We start from the raw sequence: 15,535 nt of genomic DNA, 5'->3' as shown, positions 1-15,535 counted from the left end.
CTCCTACAACTGAATTAAAAAAATCAATATTTATAAAAACAAAATATATTTCCGACCTAAATATATTTTTTTAAACCTGTAGGGTTTTAATTTGAAAGCCGCTTTCCGGAAGTGCAGTTGGCACCTTCTTCAAATTGATGCTGGCACGTCCCGCTGACGCGCAGAAGTCTGGATCGGAGGTTTGCACCTGGAAGCGAGTTTTTGAGTTGTGGGTTCCTCTCCAGGCAGGAGAAAAGAACCCATACCTCTTCCAGATGCAATAATATCAATATCTTTCCGTTTCTATTTTTACTTTCCCACAAATGTCTATGGGTTATAAATAAAAGACGCATAGATTTCTCTGAGCGCTTTTATAAAGCGGACGGCACCGGATGGATGAGCGGACGGGTGGAGTGATGCGCTTGGAATATTACTATGAAGTAAACTATTGAAGGAATCTGTTCTTGGATCTTTCTGATCTGTGAAAACAATCGCCAGTCTTGTAGATCTGATTACCTGCTATGCGTCTGGTGTGGAGAATACCTGGCGGAAGGTGTGCAGCGGGATCCAGCCTGACAGGACACAACTTCAGCATCTGATAACCTGAAAGCCCCCGATTCACATTCGTTTCGCCCCATTTTTTTTTTATTTTGATTTTTTTGCAATCGTGTGCGTGATGCGCGTGGAATGAGAACAGATGATGGATATAATTTGGGAGATATTGATCATTCTTCAAGCGAATGTGATCGTGTGCGTATCAGGTGAGTCGTTTGCGCCTTTTCGGGCTTGTGCAATCACTACATATAGACACGCATTTAAGCAAGAGATTATGGGACTTTTCGGGTTGCTGTTGGACGTGGGGCGCAGTAGATGCGTGTGTTGGATAAAGACTCCACTGGAAAAGCGCTTCTGGATGCACTTGATGCCCTCAAATTTCGTTGCAGTTCATGTTCTTTGTGTTGCTTAAAGCATCAGCCACTCCGCATGTGTGCCAGTGATTGTTAAGATGGAATAAAACCAGCACTATGTGTATTTTTTTCAGTTTCCATGACTGGATGCACAATATTTGACGATTGATCGTCAGGTGTGGACTTTAAAATGCCCGAAAATTCAAATAAAATGTTTTGTTTAGAGTATATTTCTCTTCTTCTGGTTTTATAAACCCTCCCTCTGGTCCGAGTGAAGCCTTTGCACTCCGGAAACTTCTTAGAAAGGAGCTTACGCACTCTGCAGTGTTGTTGCGCTGTAGATTTCACCGTGCGTAACGGTTTTCTGTAGGCATGATGATGAAGCGTCTTTTGCTTTTTTTTTCCTTTCTGGTATCTCTGATGTTCAGTATGATTGCACTTTTAATGGGTCTGTTCATTAGTAGACCCCTGGATGCAATGATGACTTCTAACTTTTACTGTTGTTGAAAATGTTGAAATTGGAAATGGGCTATAAGACAGGTGGATATGTTCAGAGGTTCTAAATGACGCAAATCTGGGAATTAAATGGTAACTCGTGCGTATATCTGTCTGTGCATGGTATAATTTCTGTTTATTCTCCGGGGGATGGTGATAAAAGAAATACATAAAAAATCAAGTATGACTTGCCCCTCCCTGCTGCTTGTCTATGTGTTTCTATTATTCCTTTTGGTTAATTATTCAAATCCTTTTCCATGCTATTTTTCATTAATTTAAGGAAGTTGTTTGGTGAATATCACTTTTTCATCTTCATCCTCTTTCTTCTTTCATTTGTTCATTTTAAAAATGTTATTCTTATTTTTTGCATTTGCTTTTATTTGTAAAATTAGATTCAAATGTAAGATATTTGTCTCAGTTATAATTATAAATATCAAAGCTGAACTCAGCTTCTTTAGATAGGGGGAAAAAAATAACAGTCTGATCCTCTCATTTATGAGCGTCATTATTATATTTATTGATTCCATATCAATGACATTTGTGGAAAAGCCATGAATGAATAATGTAAAACTGCAGTAATCCAACACAAATAAAACGGATGACATACTGTAAAGGTCGTGGTCTCATATTGTGTTAACAGTTTAAAAGCTTGAGGCATTAGTCTGTGATGCAGGCTGATGGTTCTGCTTTTGATGTGGTGCTGCTTGTCTGATGGCAGCAGTTCAAGAAGCTCAGTGTGTGTGTGTGTGTGTGTGTGTGGGGGGGGGGGGGGTATTTATTACATAGAGGGACATTTTTCCATAAATCTTAGCACACAGAGCTCTAGAGGGGACCAATGTCTGGTCCCTATTGGTACAAATTCTGTTTTAGGCTTAGGTGTTAGGTTCAGGACTAAGATGTGAATGGAGTTTAAAATCAGGGTTAGAATCAGGGTTAGGTATGAACCAATAATGATCACACATCTAAGATATTTGACTTCACAGAATCTGAATTTAATCGCTTGTTTTGACCTGATAATAATATGTTGATGTAAACAATAATACTGCACTTGACACAACTTAAAATCTTTGCCCTGTTCCAAATGATTTTATGAACATTTCAGTTGATGAACCAAACTAATATATTGACGTCGGACAAACCTAATATACTTACTTTTAACTAAATTAACAAGAATTATTGCTTGTATAGAAACCAGTTAATTTAAATCTAACCAAATTAGATTTTTCACATATGAGAATTTAGACAAGCCAATAAACCTAAAAACCATGTTTTTGGATTGTGGGAGGAAGCCGAATTACCTGGAGACAACCAAAAGAGAAATGCAAACTCCATACAGAAAGATCCTGGGTCGGGATTCGAAGCGCTAGCCACTGAGCCACAGTGCAGTTCAAATTTGATCCAAACAAAAAAAATTACCTGCAGGCCATGAATAAATATATACACATTCAGAGAAATCAAAAACTTTGTTTTGGGTCCTTTCTACTAGGGCTGTGAATCTTTGGGATTCCCACGATTCGATTTAGAATCGATTCTTGGGGTCACAATTCGATTTTTTTTCGGATTCTTTTAAATCCAAATGATTCGAATCAGAAATTCAGAAATAATTTACGATTCAAAACAATTCTCAGGATCTATTACAGTCTGCTGGCATGAAAAAAAGAGTACATTTATAAAGACTTTATAATTGTAAATGTTTTACAACATTTCGAGATGAGAACGGGGATTTGAAGTACTCCCGAAATACTTAACTTTACCATTGCAATCTCTGCAAATCGCATGAGTCATGTCAAGCCCTTTCTTACCCGGGAAGGGTTGAAGGTAAAATCAGAAGTGTTTCCAAATGGTTGCTTTTAAAGACTGCAGAGGCGATTGAATTTCTTTTTCTTTGTCCTCCATAGTTTAGCGGCAACAAACACAGTAGCTCACACAACACTACACACCACTCTGTAGCCTGCTAGGCTAACGCTGGCATGCCTGTGCATAGCTCACACTGTTCATTGGTTTCGCCAAACACTACGGTGCCTGATAAGGCACATCTGCACCCACAAAAAAAATATTTTTTAAAGAAAATGAGAATCGATTCTGAATCTTTAAATGTTAGAAACGCAATTTGAGCTCAAATAAATTTTTTTCTGCACCCCTACTTTCAACATGTATTTACTTCAGGTTGAATCAAACTTGATGTCTCAAAATAAAAAAAAAATGATTTACATAATCAAATCAATAATTTTATCTAGTTTAGAGTGAAAGGCATTAGTTTGCATGAGCAATTACATGTTACACTTTTTTCAGTGTGTGTGTATGTTTATTTTACATATGTGCTAGCATCTTGCAAATCAGTTCTCAATTTCCATTATATATTTTTATGTCTGGAAATATGATTTATACAAAAAAAAATAAAATTAAATGCAGTTCTGTGGAAAGGCTCTTTCCCATGTTTTTAGTTTGAGGTTCTAATGGTCATCATAGAACATTATATATATATATATATATATATATATATATATATATATATATATATATATATATATATATATATATATATATATACATATAAATAATTTCACTAAATAGCTAACTTTATTGCGTAATCTCTCTTCTAAGAAACAAAGACAAATTCTAGGTTTAGTATAACTGAGAAAATCAATGTTCCATTGAATAAATAGAGGAATAAATAAATAAATTTTTAGAATCTTACCATATAGGACTTATTTAAGGCATCACTTATAGGAGAGCTAAAATAATTGCTGAACACACTAAATATAATTTACATCAAGAATAAATAAATAACAGGTGGTCTTTTTGGAGTGGCTGGATCCTCTGAATCTGTGCCTTCCTTCTCTCTCTCTCTGAGGATGGAACAAGCAGTTCCATCTAGAAATATGTTGCCATTGCGGCTGGTTTCATTACTTACATATTCACATACAAAGATAAATACATGATGTATATATTTTATTCTTTGTTAAATTCATGTTTAATTTGAAGCTTGTGAGAAAACAAGGGAAGATAGGGGGCAGTGGGGGATTTGGTCTCTCCTTCAGGGGGGCAGTACCATCCTCCCCCCTATTAGTTAAAAAATTAGGTACCGTATTTTCACGACTATAAGGCGCACTTAAACGTCTTTTTTTCCCCTCAAAATGTGCGGTGCGCCCTTTGGTGCGGTGCGCCCTATGTGTGTTGTAACTGCAACTTTTGAGACCACCTCATTGAGGAGATGATGAAAGAGTGAATGAATGTAAGGAGACCAGGTGTTTTTTTTTTCCACTCATCACCATCGCTGTTAATATGTAACCATGCGTGCCCATCTCTGATGTGAAAAACATGGGGAAACAAATTAACACTGTGCTCGCTGTTCAACCGCTCGACATCGGTGTGAACCGGACCCAGCAGGTGCAGCAGAAGCAGCGAGTTTACATGCAAAGTCAATGGTTGACGCATGTATAGGTGCAGCAAAAGGTCCCGCAGCGTCTGACGCACCGCCAACGCGCTGCTGCTGCTCGAGATGGAAAAATTGAAGTTTTGCTGCTGGACGCTCCGCATCAACCAATCAGAGAAGCTGATCTGGGAGCTGACAGCGAGACAGACACAGCGCTCTGATGACATATGAACGCAAATGAAAAAGGCTGGATGGATGAGAAGATGATGAAAGGCAGGTGTATGTGAGGAGACCAGGTGGTTTTTTCCACGCATCACCATCGCTGCGTGCCCATCTCACAGCCGATGTGAAAAAAAAAGGTGAATCAAATGAACGGTGTGCTTGCCGTTATCCCGGGGGGTCTGACAAAGGAACTTCAACCGCTCGACATCGGTGTGAAGCGGCCGTTCAAAGTAAGGCTGCGAGCGGCGTGGGAGCGATGGATGACAGACGGAGAGCACAGTTTCAGGATAAGTGGAAGGCAGCGCCGGGCAAGTTACGCCACAGTTTGCGGATGGATTGTAGATGCTTGGACTAACTTGTCTGCTGGCTCTGTTGTTCAAGCTTTCGCAAAAGCCGGCATTATTTCTGAGGAGCCGCGCTGCACGGAAAGTGACTGACAGCGAAGAAGGGGAAATTGGCATGTCTGATTTAGCGCAGCTGTTTAATTCAGAAACAGAGGATGATGACTTTGATGGGTTTGATTAATACTTTGTAATAAATACATGAATAAAGCACAATCATACTCAGTTTTGCTCCCGCTCTATTTTTCTACCTGAAAACTTAATTCAACAGCAGCCTCTGGGCCGGGTCTCCTCCTCTTCACCGCGGTGGCTGGCAGGTGTTTTTTCATCTAAATAATCTAAATCTTGCAGCTATATTTGCTGTGATCAGTGGGAATAAAGTAGTTTTAATATGTTTTTAAGTGAGAAAGTCCACCTGAAAACTTAATAATTGCAGTCAGTTCATCCAGATTATCTATTTCTGTTGGAGCCGCTCAGACCCCGACATACCAGCGGTGCACCGACAGTAGAAATCCGTTCAACAGCAGCCTCTAGGCCGGGCAGCCTGCGGGTTCACGCGGTGGCTGGCAGGTGTTTTTCATCTAAATAATTTAAACTGCAGCCACCAGGATACCGGTAATAAAAGCGAACATATTCCGTCGGCAGGTTTCAGGATTTTAAGTTAATTTAGGAGTGATCACAGCGCTGTGTCATCTGCGATGTTGGTCTGTCTCACGGCCAGCTCCCAAGTTTGATTGATACTTTGTAACAGGGGCGCAGATAGGTTTTTGAAACTGTGGGGGACAGTTACTATAGGGCTTGGTCATCGTGACGTAAGCACTTCGCGTCGCCGCCATGTTGAATGCGTCTTTTACCGCAGCTCAGACTACTGCCTATGACTACCGCGTACTGTGCTCCCTCTCAGCCGTGTTTTAATTTGATTAATTTCACCTTAACTTGATTTCAACCATGGTAAACCGTTGCTGTGTTGTGGGCTGTAACAGCTCAACACATGATCGCCATGGAAACATAGAAAATGGGTTAACTTTCCACCGCTTTCCTGAATGGACGCGTAACCATGGAGACCAAGCGTCAGAGATAAAGAGTCGTCGGCTAGCTTGGATCGCGGCTGTAAGACGACCGAACATAACTTTCCACAGTATTCCGATGTCAATGAGAGTGTGTTCCCTGCATTTTCATTCTGGTAAGTTAAAGATACACGGTTTTATTTTATAGGCTACTTTGTTTCTTTCCTTCAAAGTTGGGATCTTTTACGGGAAAATAATAAAAACGGCAGCGGGAAAATGCTCAAATACGCGAGAAACCCGGAGGGTTGGCAGTTAACGTTACTAACTACATCTTTGAAACACATAGCAGCTAGTTAAAAGTACATTACATGCGTGAGTGGTTGATAGCATTAGCGGTTAGCAGTTGCTAAACTAGCAGGTTCCAGAGCCCCTCTGATCACAGCTTACCTTTGTACGAATTACTCTGTTCCCACTGTTTGCTGGCTTTATGATCTGCAGCTCCTGAACCCATCTATTCATGAACTGCACATGAGACTCCAAGGACTTGTAGCTTCGGAACTGTTTTGAAGTATAGGCGCTCACTCATTGGTGCTCCACTCATTGTTTGGAACTTTATATGGATCCAAATTATTAATAATGCTGATTTTGTCACCATACCGGTCCCTGGCTTCTCTATTTAATGTGTCCCGGTAAATTCCAGATCCTTTTAGGGATTTTAACATATTTTTTCTCTCTACTTCTGTCTCTTCTTTCAACAACAACGTGTCAGAGCTATGCTTACGTTTGCGTAGCAGTCAGTATGGCTGCGACGTCCCACAATGCAACGTGGATCCCGAGCCCTATTACTGGCTATTACTCAGCTATGATAACCCATCAATCTTAATTGCCCATCATTGCAAGAAAATAACATGTATTGGTACCAAGTACTCACCAAACATGCCACATGACGTGTGAAAAAAAAAAGGTTTTATTTAAACATGGACTGACTTTAAGTGCAGGCTGTAAACACACAGAAACACGAACAGCAAAGCCTACATATATACAAAAACAAATTTGTAAATAAGTACTTTACATGGCTTTTCAATAAATGGCCTCAAATGAAGAAAGTTGTGTGTCTACTTTGTCAAGGACTCTGTAGAACTCCACTCTGTGGTACTCCACAGCAGATTCTGGCCTGTGTGCAGGTGCTGGCCCAGAATATCTCTTTGGGGGCCTATGTGTTCGAGGTAGAGCAATGGGCTCTAGAGACAGCTTCTCAGCCATATCCACTGCTTCCTTAAAGACTGCCTCAAAGTGGGCTGGCTTTCTTTTGTCCCGTAATCTCTCTTGGACAACAGAGACTGCAGAGACCATGCCCTCCAATGTCTGGGTGCTTTTTTGGAGCGACATATTCAGCACTTCCAGTTCGCTCATTACATCTAAGGCCAGTGAGCCCCAGTAGCCCCAATTTCAGTAAAATCTCAGGCTTTTAAATGTGATAAAATCACCCATAAGTTTTAGGTGTTTTAGTCCTTTATAATTAAATTTATACATTCAAAAAACATAAGGAATTTATTATCAACGTCTCACTCTACTTTACAGCTTTGTATTAACATTGCTTTAATGTGTGTTATTGTGTACAGCTGGGGATGTTAAGGGCCATGTTAATTATAGATTAAATAATTTACTGTTCTGTAGTTTAAGCAATTGTCATATTTGTAACATCACTAGTCTTTCCTGTGACATGCACCTTTTATTTATTTATATATACACACACACACACACATATATATATATATATATATATATATATATATATATATATATATATATGTATATATATATATATATATATATATATATATATATATATATATATATATATATATATGAGAGTTATTTTTTCCTCCGAGTTACAGTGACATAGACAAACTTGAAGATACATGACATCCTCAAATTTCTATTCTATTAAAATTTCTGTATCTGTATAATGGGTCTGTTCTATATGTTGTCTTCTCAATTCAGAGGGCCCCATGCCTGTCTTTGCCTAGGGCCCCAAATTTTCTAAATCCGCCCCTGTGTAGTGGAATTTGTCTAGCTTTGAAGTTCGTTTTTCTCATGATTCAACCTGTAACAACCTAAACCATTTGGCTTGGCATAAATACGGATTCAAGTAGCCTACTGTAGCCTACACATTTCTGAAAGACCCCCAACAACTCCAGAAAAAGTCGGAACAGTCGATTTAATTATAAATAAATAAATGCCAGTCGATTCCCCCTGCCTCCCGCCTTATGACATTGGCACCTCTCTTCACGCTATTCTCACTGACCGTCTCTACTCTTTTTTCCACGGCGACATCGAACAGACAACCAAAAAAATGCAAGGTGATGATACCGCAATGAACAGTTTACTTACAGTTGGTGCTTTTCGAAAAAAGGATGCAATTGTTTTTCTGTTTTTTCGGTTTGGCTGGCCTCATGTTGATGTCCGGACTCCGGAATTGGGAACTGTCCCGCCACTACTGTCTGTCTGAGTAACCATGGAAACCAGGCTCGAGACGTAAACGCCAGAGACAGGATAACTTTTAGATTAGAATCTCTACGACGCAGGCAGTCTGCAGTTAAACAAAACGATTGCCTGTCTATGATCTGACTGTTTTATGTTGTTGTTGCAAAGCAGTAAATTAGAAAAAGCTTTTTGATTTTCTGTGAGTTTCGCCGTATGTTTTTTTTTTTTTTTTTATAAAAGTGGGGGGGACGGATTGAGGGTCATTCGAATCTGTGTACGTCAGAACACCCCTGACGTACACGCTATCTGCGCCCTTGCTTTGTAATAAATACATGAATAAAGCACAGTCATACTCAGTTTTGCCCCCGCTGTATTTTTAAATACGCAGTAGAGGTATTTAAAGGTAGTAGAGGACATGTACCTGTATATAAAAAACGCGCCCTATAGTCCGGTGCGCCTTATGTGTGTGTTAAATACAGAAATGGCACACATAACTGAGAGTGCGCCTTTTAGTACGGTGCGCCTTATGGTCGTGAAAATACGGTAGTTAAAAAATCAGACAGAATAAAAAAAAATCTTCCTTATAAATAATGTTGAACATTCCAACATTTAGAAAGATCATAAAGTTTTATATATTTCTGTATGGTAGGATTAGTTTTTGCAATGAACTTAAAGTCACAGTGAAGCTTAAAGTAGTAGCAGTAGTAGTATTAGTAGTAGTAGTAGTAGTAATTTCTACTGATAGAAATATAAGTACATATATAATTTTTTATCATTTACAAAGGGAAAGTCTCAATCTTAATGTGGGTCTTACCTTAGAAATCGCTATTTATAATTAAAGAGGGTCAGGTCTTGGATTTGTGAGCGTAGACATCTTTGTGCTACGATAGATCAGAGCTGAAAAACTAGCGACTGTAGATATCGCCATGTGTAGGGTGACCAAACGTCCGTATTTCCCGGGACATATCCGTATTTCACGTCCTGTCCCGGGCGTCCCGGGGTTTTTTTTAGAAAGTGAGGAAATGTCCTGATTTCACTGCGCATGACGCTCCGTGTGACGTAATCCCTGAGCCGCGTCAGTGCGGGCAGCCCTGTTTTTAATCAGAGGCTCTGTTCGAAAACCTGGACTGCATCCTCCAAGGACGCGGTCTACCTAGACTGGATCCTTCGAAGTCCTTGAAAATAAGGAGGCCGGAAGAGTTTTGTTTGTAAATTCGAACAGGTCCACCCTTCGGCAGGTTTTACCGGCGTATGCTCTGTTGCTTAGCAACCGTGAAAGTTGACACACAAAGCAGGAAAAGAATGAATACCGAGGTTTTCAAAACTGTTTGTTTATTTATTTATTTTTAAAAAAGTTAAAGCGAACAAAGACTACACTCACAAGAATCCAGAGTGGAATAAAGATTCCAACCACTGGGAGCAGGAACAAATAAAATCAAATGTAATGATAGAAACCTTAGTCAGTTAAATAACCTGCTGCTGTCATTCTGCACATCTCTGATGTTGCTGCTATTTTCAAATATCCATTACTGTAAAAATGTCCATAGCTGCATATTGGTTATTAATTCTCCAGTTTTATATTGTTAAAACATTTTACAGTATTTTATTGTTTATATTTTAACTCTTCCCTATTATGTTATTCTTAGACATTTTTCTAAGGTCCTCATTTGTGTGACCATTTTCAATAATCTTTCTGCTGCTGTAAATTTGGACATTGTGGGACAATAAAGGGATTTTCTATTCTATAAAAGGGTTAGAAATACATAAGTAAATCTAAACAATGTATGTATAAAAATATATCTGCAAAATCTCTAATATTCAACAACAAAAAATACTTAGTTAAGCATATTGTGCAAAACAACAATAAGAAAATTTAACTCCTATCAGATTTATAGTTCCCACTCTGCAGATCTATTAGAATCTGTCCTTAAATTACAGCCAAACTCATTTACACAGTAACAGATAAAAACCTTTAGATAAATCAAACATTACCGCCACATATCTGACTCAGTAACCATTAAAACAACTATTTTTCATTCATTTCAGATGGAACTATTAACAGAGTTGTATTATATTAAACTGAACTTCCAATTTTCACCACTGTTCTGCGCCAAGTAACATTTCCTCTGATCACGGAGCAAATCCCGATGATGAGACATTTGTTATTTCAATAAATCCCCCCCCCCCACCCCCCGCTCCAAGGTGTCCTGGTTTTCGCAAATGAAAATATGGTCACCCTAGCCATGTGACCGAGGCAATTATAAAGGGTTGAACTGAGACAGTAGTGAACAATAGATGGCAGCAACACGCAGAAGAATGCTGTTACTCACGAGCATTTACACTGCTTGTAAAATCCATGATGTTCACTGGTAATGAAGACTGATGTTACTCAGAGATTACTCCTCAAACTACTGAAAACAGTAACTTTCCTCCTTCTTTAGAGAGCATCAAATCTTGCCTCCTCAACTCCAATCATCCCGGGAGCACATGCCCCTTGCCTGGCCCTGGCTGCACGCCCACCGCGGCCTCTTTGCCCTCTGCCTCTCCCGCTTCCTCATCTAATAAGCCCCATGCCACAGTCAATGCTTGGACTCTGTAAATAGGTAATATATATGCTTCCAACAAATAAAACTTGGTCTGTTTAAATTGCTAAGCGCCATGCCAAGCTGCTCACTAAAACATAACGACGTCGAACAAAAAATGGATATATTCCCTATCTTAGCCCTATATAAAATATATATTCTACACAGACTAGTAAAATACTATTTATATAATTATCTATGTAAACAAACCTCATCATCACTTGATAGGGTGACGTGGATATTGTAGAAGACATTTTGTACCATGATGGCCTCCTTTTTGTTTGAAGGGGAGAAGCGGCTGGTGGAGCGGTTCATGTCCATGCAGTCTGACCAGTAGATATCGCTGAAAATCTAACTTTGATTACATTTAATGAAAAAACGACTATTATAATCATTGCTATTTTTATTTTCAAATAATTCAAATAGAAACCAGTGAAAACATGAAAAAAACATAAGCTGATACTACTATTTTTTTTATTATAACTTTTTTTTAATAGATAAAAACAATCTTATTTATTATAAGTACGGGTGTGGTGAAAAGATCTATTTGGTCATATATATTTCGGACACTCAATGTAATATCGATCTTTAAGTTCCTAATATCGATTTAAAAAAACAAAAAAATGTTTTTTTAACCAAAAACGAGGGAAAATGGGTTACGTTCTGAACTTCCAGTCTGGTAGATGGCGCTGTGGAGCCTTTCGGCTGTGCGATGCAGCTCCATACCTGTAATTGAGGAAGTCACAGTAGAAGAATGTTGGCCTAGTGGTTAGAGCATTGTGCTTGTGCTCTGAGAAGGTTACAAGTACCCAGTTTGATCCCAACAGCCTGCACTCTGGGTCTCTGAGCAAGACCCTTAACCCCACACTGCTCCCTGGTTGCTGCACAATGGCAGCCGTCTGCTCCCCAAGGGGAATGGGTTAAGTGCAGAGAGTGAATTTCTTTATTCTGAGATCAATAAGATTCTATTTCTATTTTTGAACATACACAGCACTTACTTTTTTATCTATATATTTAATTTTGATAGCTGTTGTAAACATTGCAATATATAGTGATATTGCAATATTGTCATAATATCTTATTGTGACCCAAGTATAGCGACACAAACAGTATAGTATCGCAACACCCCTGCCAATACCACACAAAAGGGTGGAAGTTTTAACATATTCAAGTTTCCAGTCCACTGCTCTTTGAATAATGGGCTTAGGTGATTTTCTTTTAAATCTGGTATATTTGAGGGCGACAGTGGCGTTGGATGAAGGAGTTTGCCCTGAAATCGAAGGATTGACGGTTCGAGCCCCGACTCCGACTTTCAGTGTTGTTGTGTCCTTGGGCAAGACACTTCACCTGCATTGTCTACTGATGGTGGTCAGAGGGCCCGGTGGCGCCAGTGTACGGCAGCCCCGCTTCTGTCATTGAGCCCCAGGTCAGCGGTGGCTACAATGTAGCTTGCCACCATCAGTGTGTGTGCGTGAATGGGTGAATGAATGTAGTGTAAAGCGATTTGGTCAAGTCTCCTAACTTGAATAAAGGTGCTATATAAGTACATGCCATTTACCATTTGAGGATATATGTTTGCAAGAGAGGGAAAAATGAACTACCAAAGCATGGAAAATATTTGGGTCTGTCAGCTTCTCCAACCAGAACTTCCACCACTGAGGTGTGAGGAGTTGTCTGAGAGGTCAGATTGTTGCTGGTGTTAACTGTTTAAATCACAGCTCCTGCAGAATAGGAATCTACTGCACAGCCATATATTGATGAAGTTAAAGATAAACAAGGGATCTTTGGTCATCTTTTGGATACAAAACAATATTTTGTGGAATAAACTTTAAATGGAGAACTGATACAAAAATGCCACCTAATCTTAAACTTACCAGGTTGATTTTGTTGTCTGTTTCTTGTACGTCACGATTTATCTGCTTTGAGAGCTGTCAGCTTTGCAAGACAACAGCATCCGGTCAGTCTGATCACAAACCAGACATAAACCATTTTGGAGCATGTTTCACTACCTCACATTGACAAGGCAATTATAATTTAATATTTCTCTGGGGCCCTCCGTGAAGCCAACATTTAAACAATGTATTTTCTCTGTCCTTTGTTTAGAGCTGCTTTAAAAGACCTATATAAAAAAATATGTTTCTACTTCATAAAAAAACAATTTCCCTTTAAGCATACATCACAGTATGGACTGAATGATGTGCTGTATATTAAGCTTTGCATGCATGTACAGAAATTGAAATCCAGCTAAACCAGACCTATTAAGATGTCTGTTATGCAGCACAGTGGAGTAAGAAGTTAGAACATGATTCTCGTTAGTGCCAAGACTTAAATCTGTGATGCAACCGAGAGCCAGCGCTTGGTGCAGGGAGGAAACATGCTCGGTGGGCCTCGAAAAGATTGAGCTCCTTCTGTACTGTAATTTTAAGATAGGGTTTAAAAAGAAGACATTTTCCTTTGCGTAATTGTAATAGAGTTAAGATGCTTAAACATAACAATAGAAACAAATAATTAAAATGTCCACTTAGCTGTGACAAAAGGGCTGGTGTATTAGTAAAAACAAATTACTACTAGAGATTACTCTGGAAACAATTAGAGAGGTAATGATTACATGATTATATTACACACTGATGCCTCTGACTCTGCTGAGGTTTCTTTGGAGAGAAACTCTACAGCACATATTTGATCATCATGCACAGCAAATGAAATAGGTTCACAGCAATTATGTCAAGATTTTTGACAGAGTGAAGCATGGGCCCTAAAAGATTATCACATTTATTGCAATTTGATTATCTAACTTTAGAGTCAAGTTGCCTTTATTATGCCATATGATGAAAAAAAACCCTACAACGATTCAACAAGGATATAATACAGAAAAAAATAAATCTTGTTCAACACTAATGTTCAAATCCCAATCCTTCTCCCTATTTGGATTAATCATTCATTTACTCTTGGGCTGAAACAATTAGTTGATTAATCATGACTAATTGATTATTGAAATTATCGTCAACTAATTTAGTAATTGATTATTTGTTAGCTTGAGTACAGAGACTGTAAGATATTCCTTTAGCTGAAAGAACAATGTAATCAAAGCAGTTATAGCAAAACTGTAAAAAATTTATAAACATTTTGCATTTGTGTTTATGCATTTAGCAGACACTTTCATCAAAGGCTACTAACAAAATAGGCATTACCTGAAAGGGTCTTGCCTAAGGATCCACACTGGCAGCTCATTCCCCCCAGCGGGAATCAAAACCAGGGCCTTTTTTGTGAAAGTCGAGTGGCTTATGGTTCTTTGAGCCAGCCAGCTAGGTTATCTCTCTCTAAAACTTAGATTTTATAAAATTTCTCCATCCAGAATTCCTCAGACGACTCACTTTAGCCTCACTCGGTTTAAATTCTGTCTAAAATCTCCTTTTTTGGAACCTTTTGCCATCCGATTATAAATCTATTAATCAAAAAAAGAACCAAAAGATTAATCAGTTAGCAAACTAGAAGTTAGTTGCAGCTCTAATTTACTCGTGCTTTGGATAATAGCCTGATCGATTAGTTTTTCTTTCATCAGACTCTTACTACGACAAACACTTTGTCAATAAGAGTGAAATCACATGCTTATTCTTGTTTAGAAGTTTTTCTCTCTTTTTCTTTTAACAATAGAAACTCAAAAACCAAAGCACGGAGAAAAGCAGATTTTTGTTTCTTTTGCCTCTCATTATTCTTTCTATTGAAAAAGAGAAAGTTGGCTAATTGCAGCTTCTGTAATTTACTTATTAAATTTTTTTGAAGAAGAAGATCTGAAATAAAATTTTGTTTATCTCTGTCTATTCTGGAGGCCCCTAAGCACTTTCCCTGTTTACCTTGATGTCTATTATGGGTTCACTTTAGTTTTAAAGCATTTTTAGGCATACCAGCAGAAAGTTTTGTGCCATTAAAATTAGTCTGAAATTTCCCACTGCAAGCAGTGCTGCGCTCACCCTGTGTATTTTGTTGAAGTTAAAATAATTTATTTGAAGGAGAGCAAAGATTGGTTGGTGAGAATTCAGGGTCTGTGTTTTTCATTAGCACATTCCAATCATCTACAGTGGCCTCCTCTCGAATGCTGTTTAAGGTCTCTACCTGAACCTTGGAAATACTTCTTTTC

At 38.6% G+C, this 15,535-nt stretch overlaps 1 protein-coding gene across 2 annotated transcripts in view; it reads left to right on the top strand.

Annotated features, from left to right (window-relative positions):
• The first annotated feature begins 351 nt into the window (after positions 1 to 351).
• ca10a (carbonic anhydrase Xa) overlaps positions 352 to 15,535 on the top strand; it is a 374,229-nt gene continuing 359,045 nt past the window's right edge. For both annotated transcript variants that reach the window (XM_038277949.1, XM_038277948.1), the window contains exon 1: positions 352 to 740. In XM_038277949.1, the coding sequence (XP_038133877.1) occupies positions 677 to 740 (64 nt within the window). In that variant the 5' untranslated portion in view covers positions 352 to 676. The remainder of the gene's footprint in view (positions 741 to 15,535) is intronic.

This window comes from Cyprinodon tularosa, unplaced genomic scaffold (genome assembly GCF_016077235.1).
Source record: "Cyprinodon tularosa strain WSP-4 unplaced genomic scaffold, ASM1607723v1 ctg136, whole genome shotgun sequence".
Classification (NCBI taxonomy): domain Eukaryota; kingdom Metazoa; phylum Chordata; class Actinopteri; order Cyprinodontiformes; family Cyprinodontidae; genus Cyprinodon; species Cyprinodon tularosa.
This window is presented reverse-complemented; position numbering and strand designations above follow the sequence as displayed.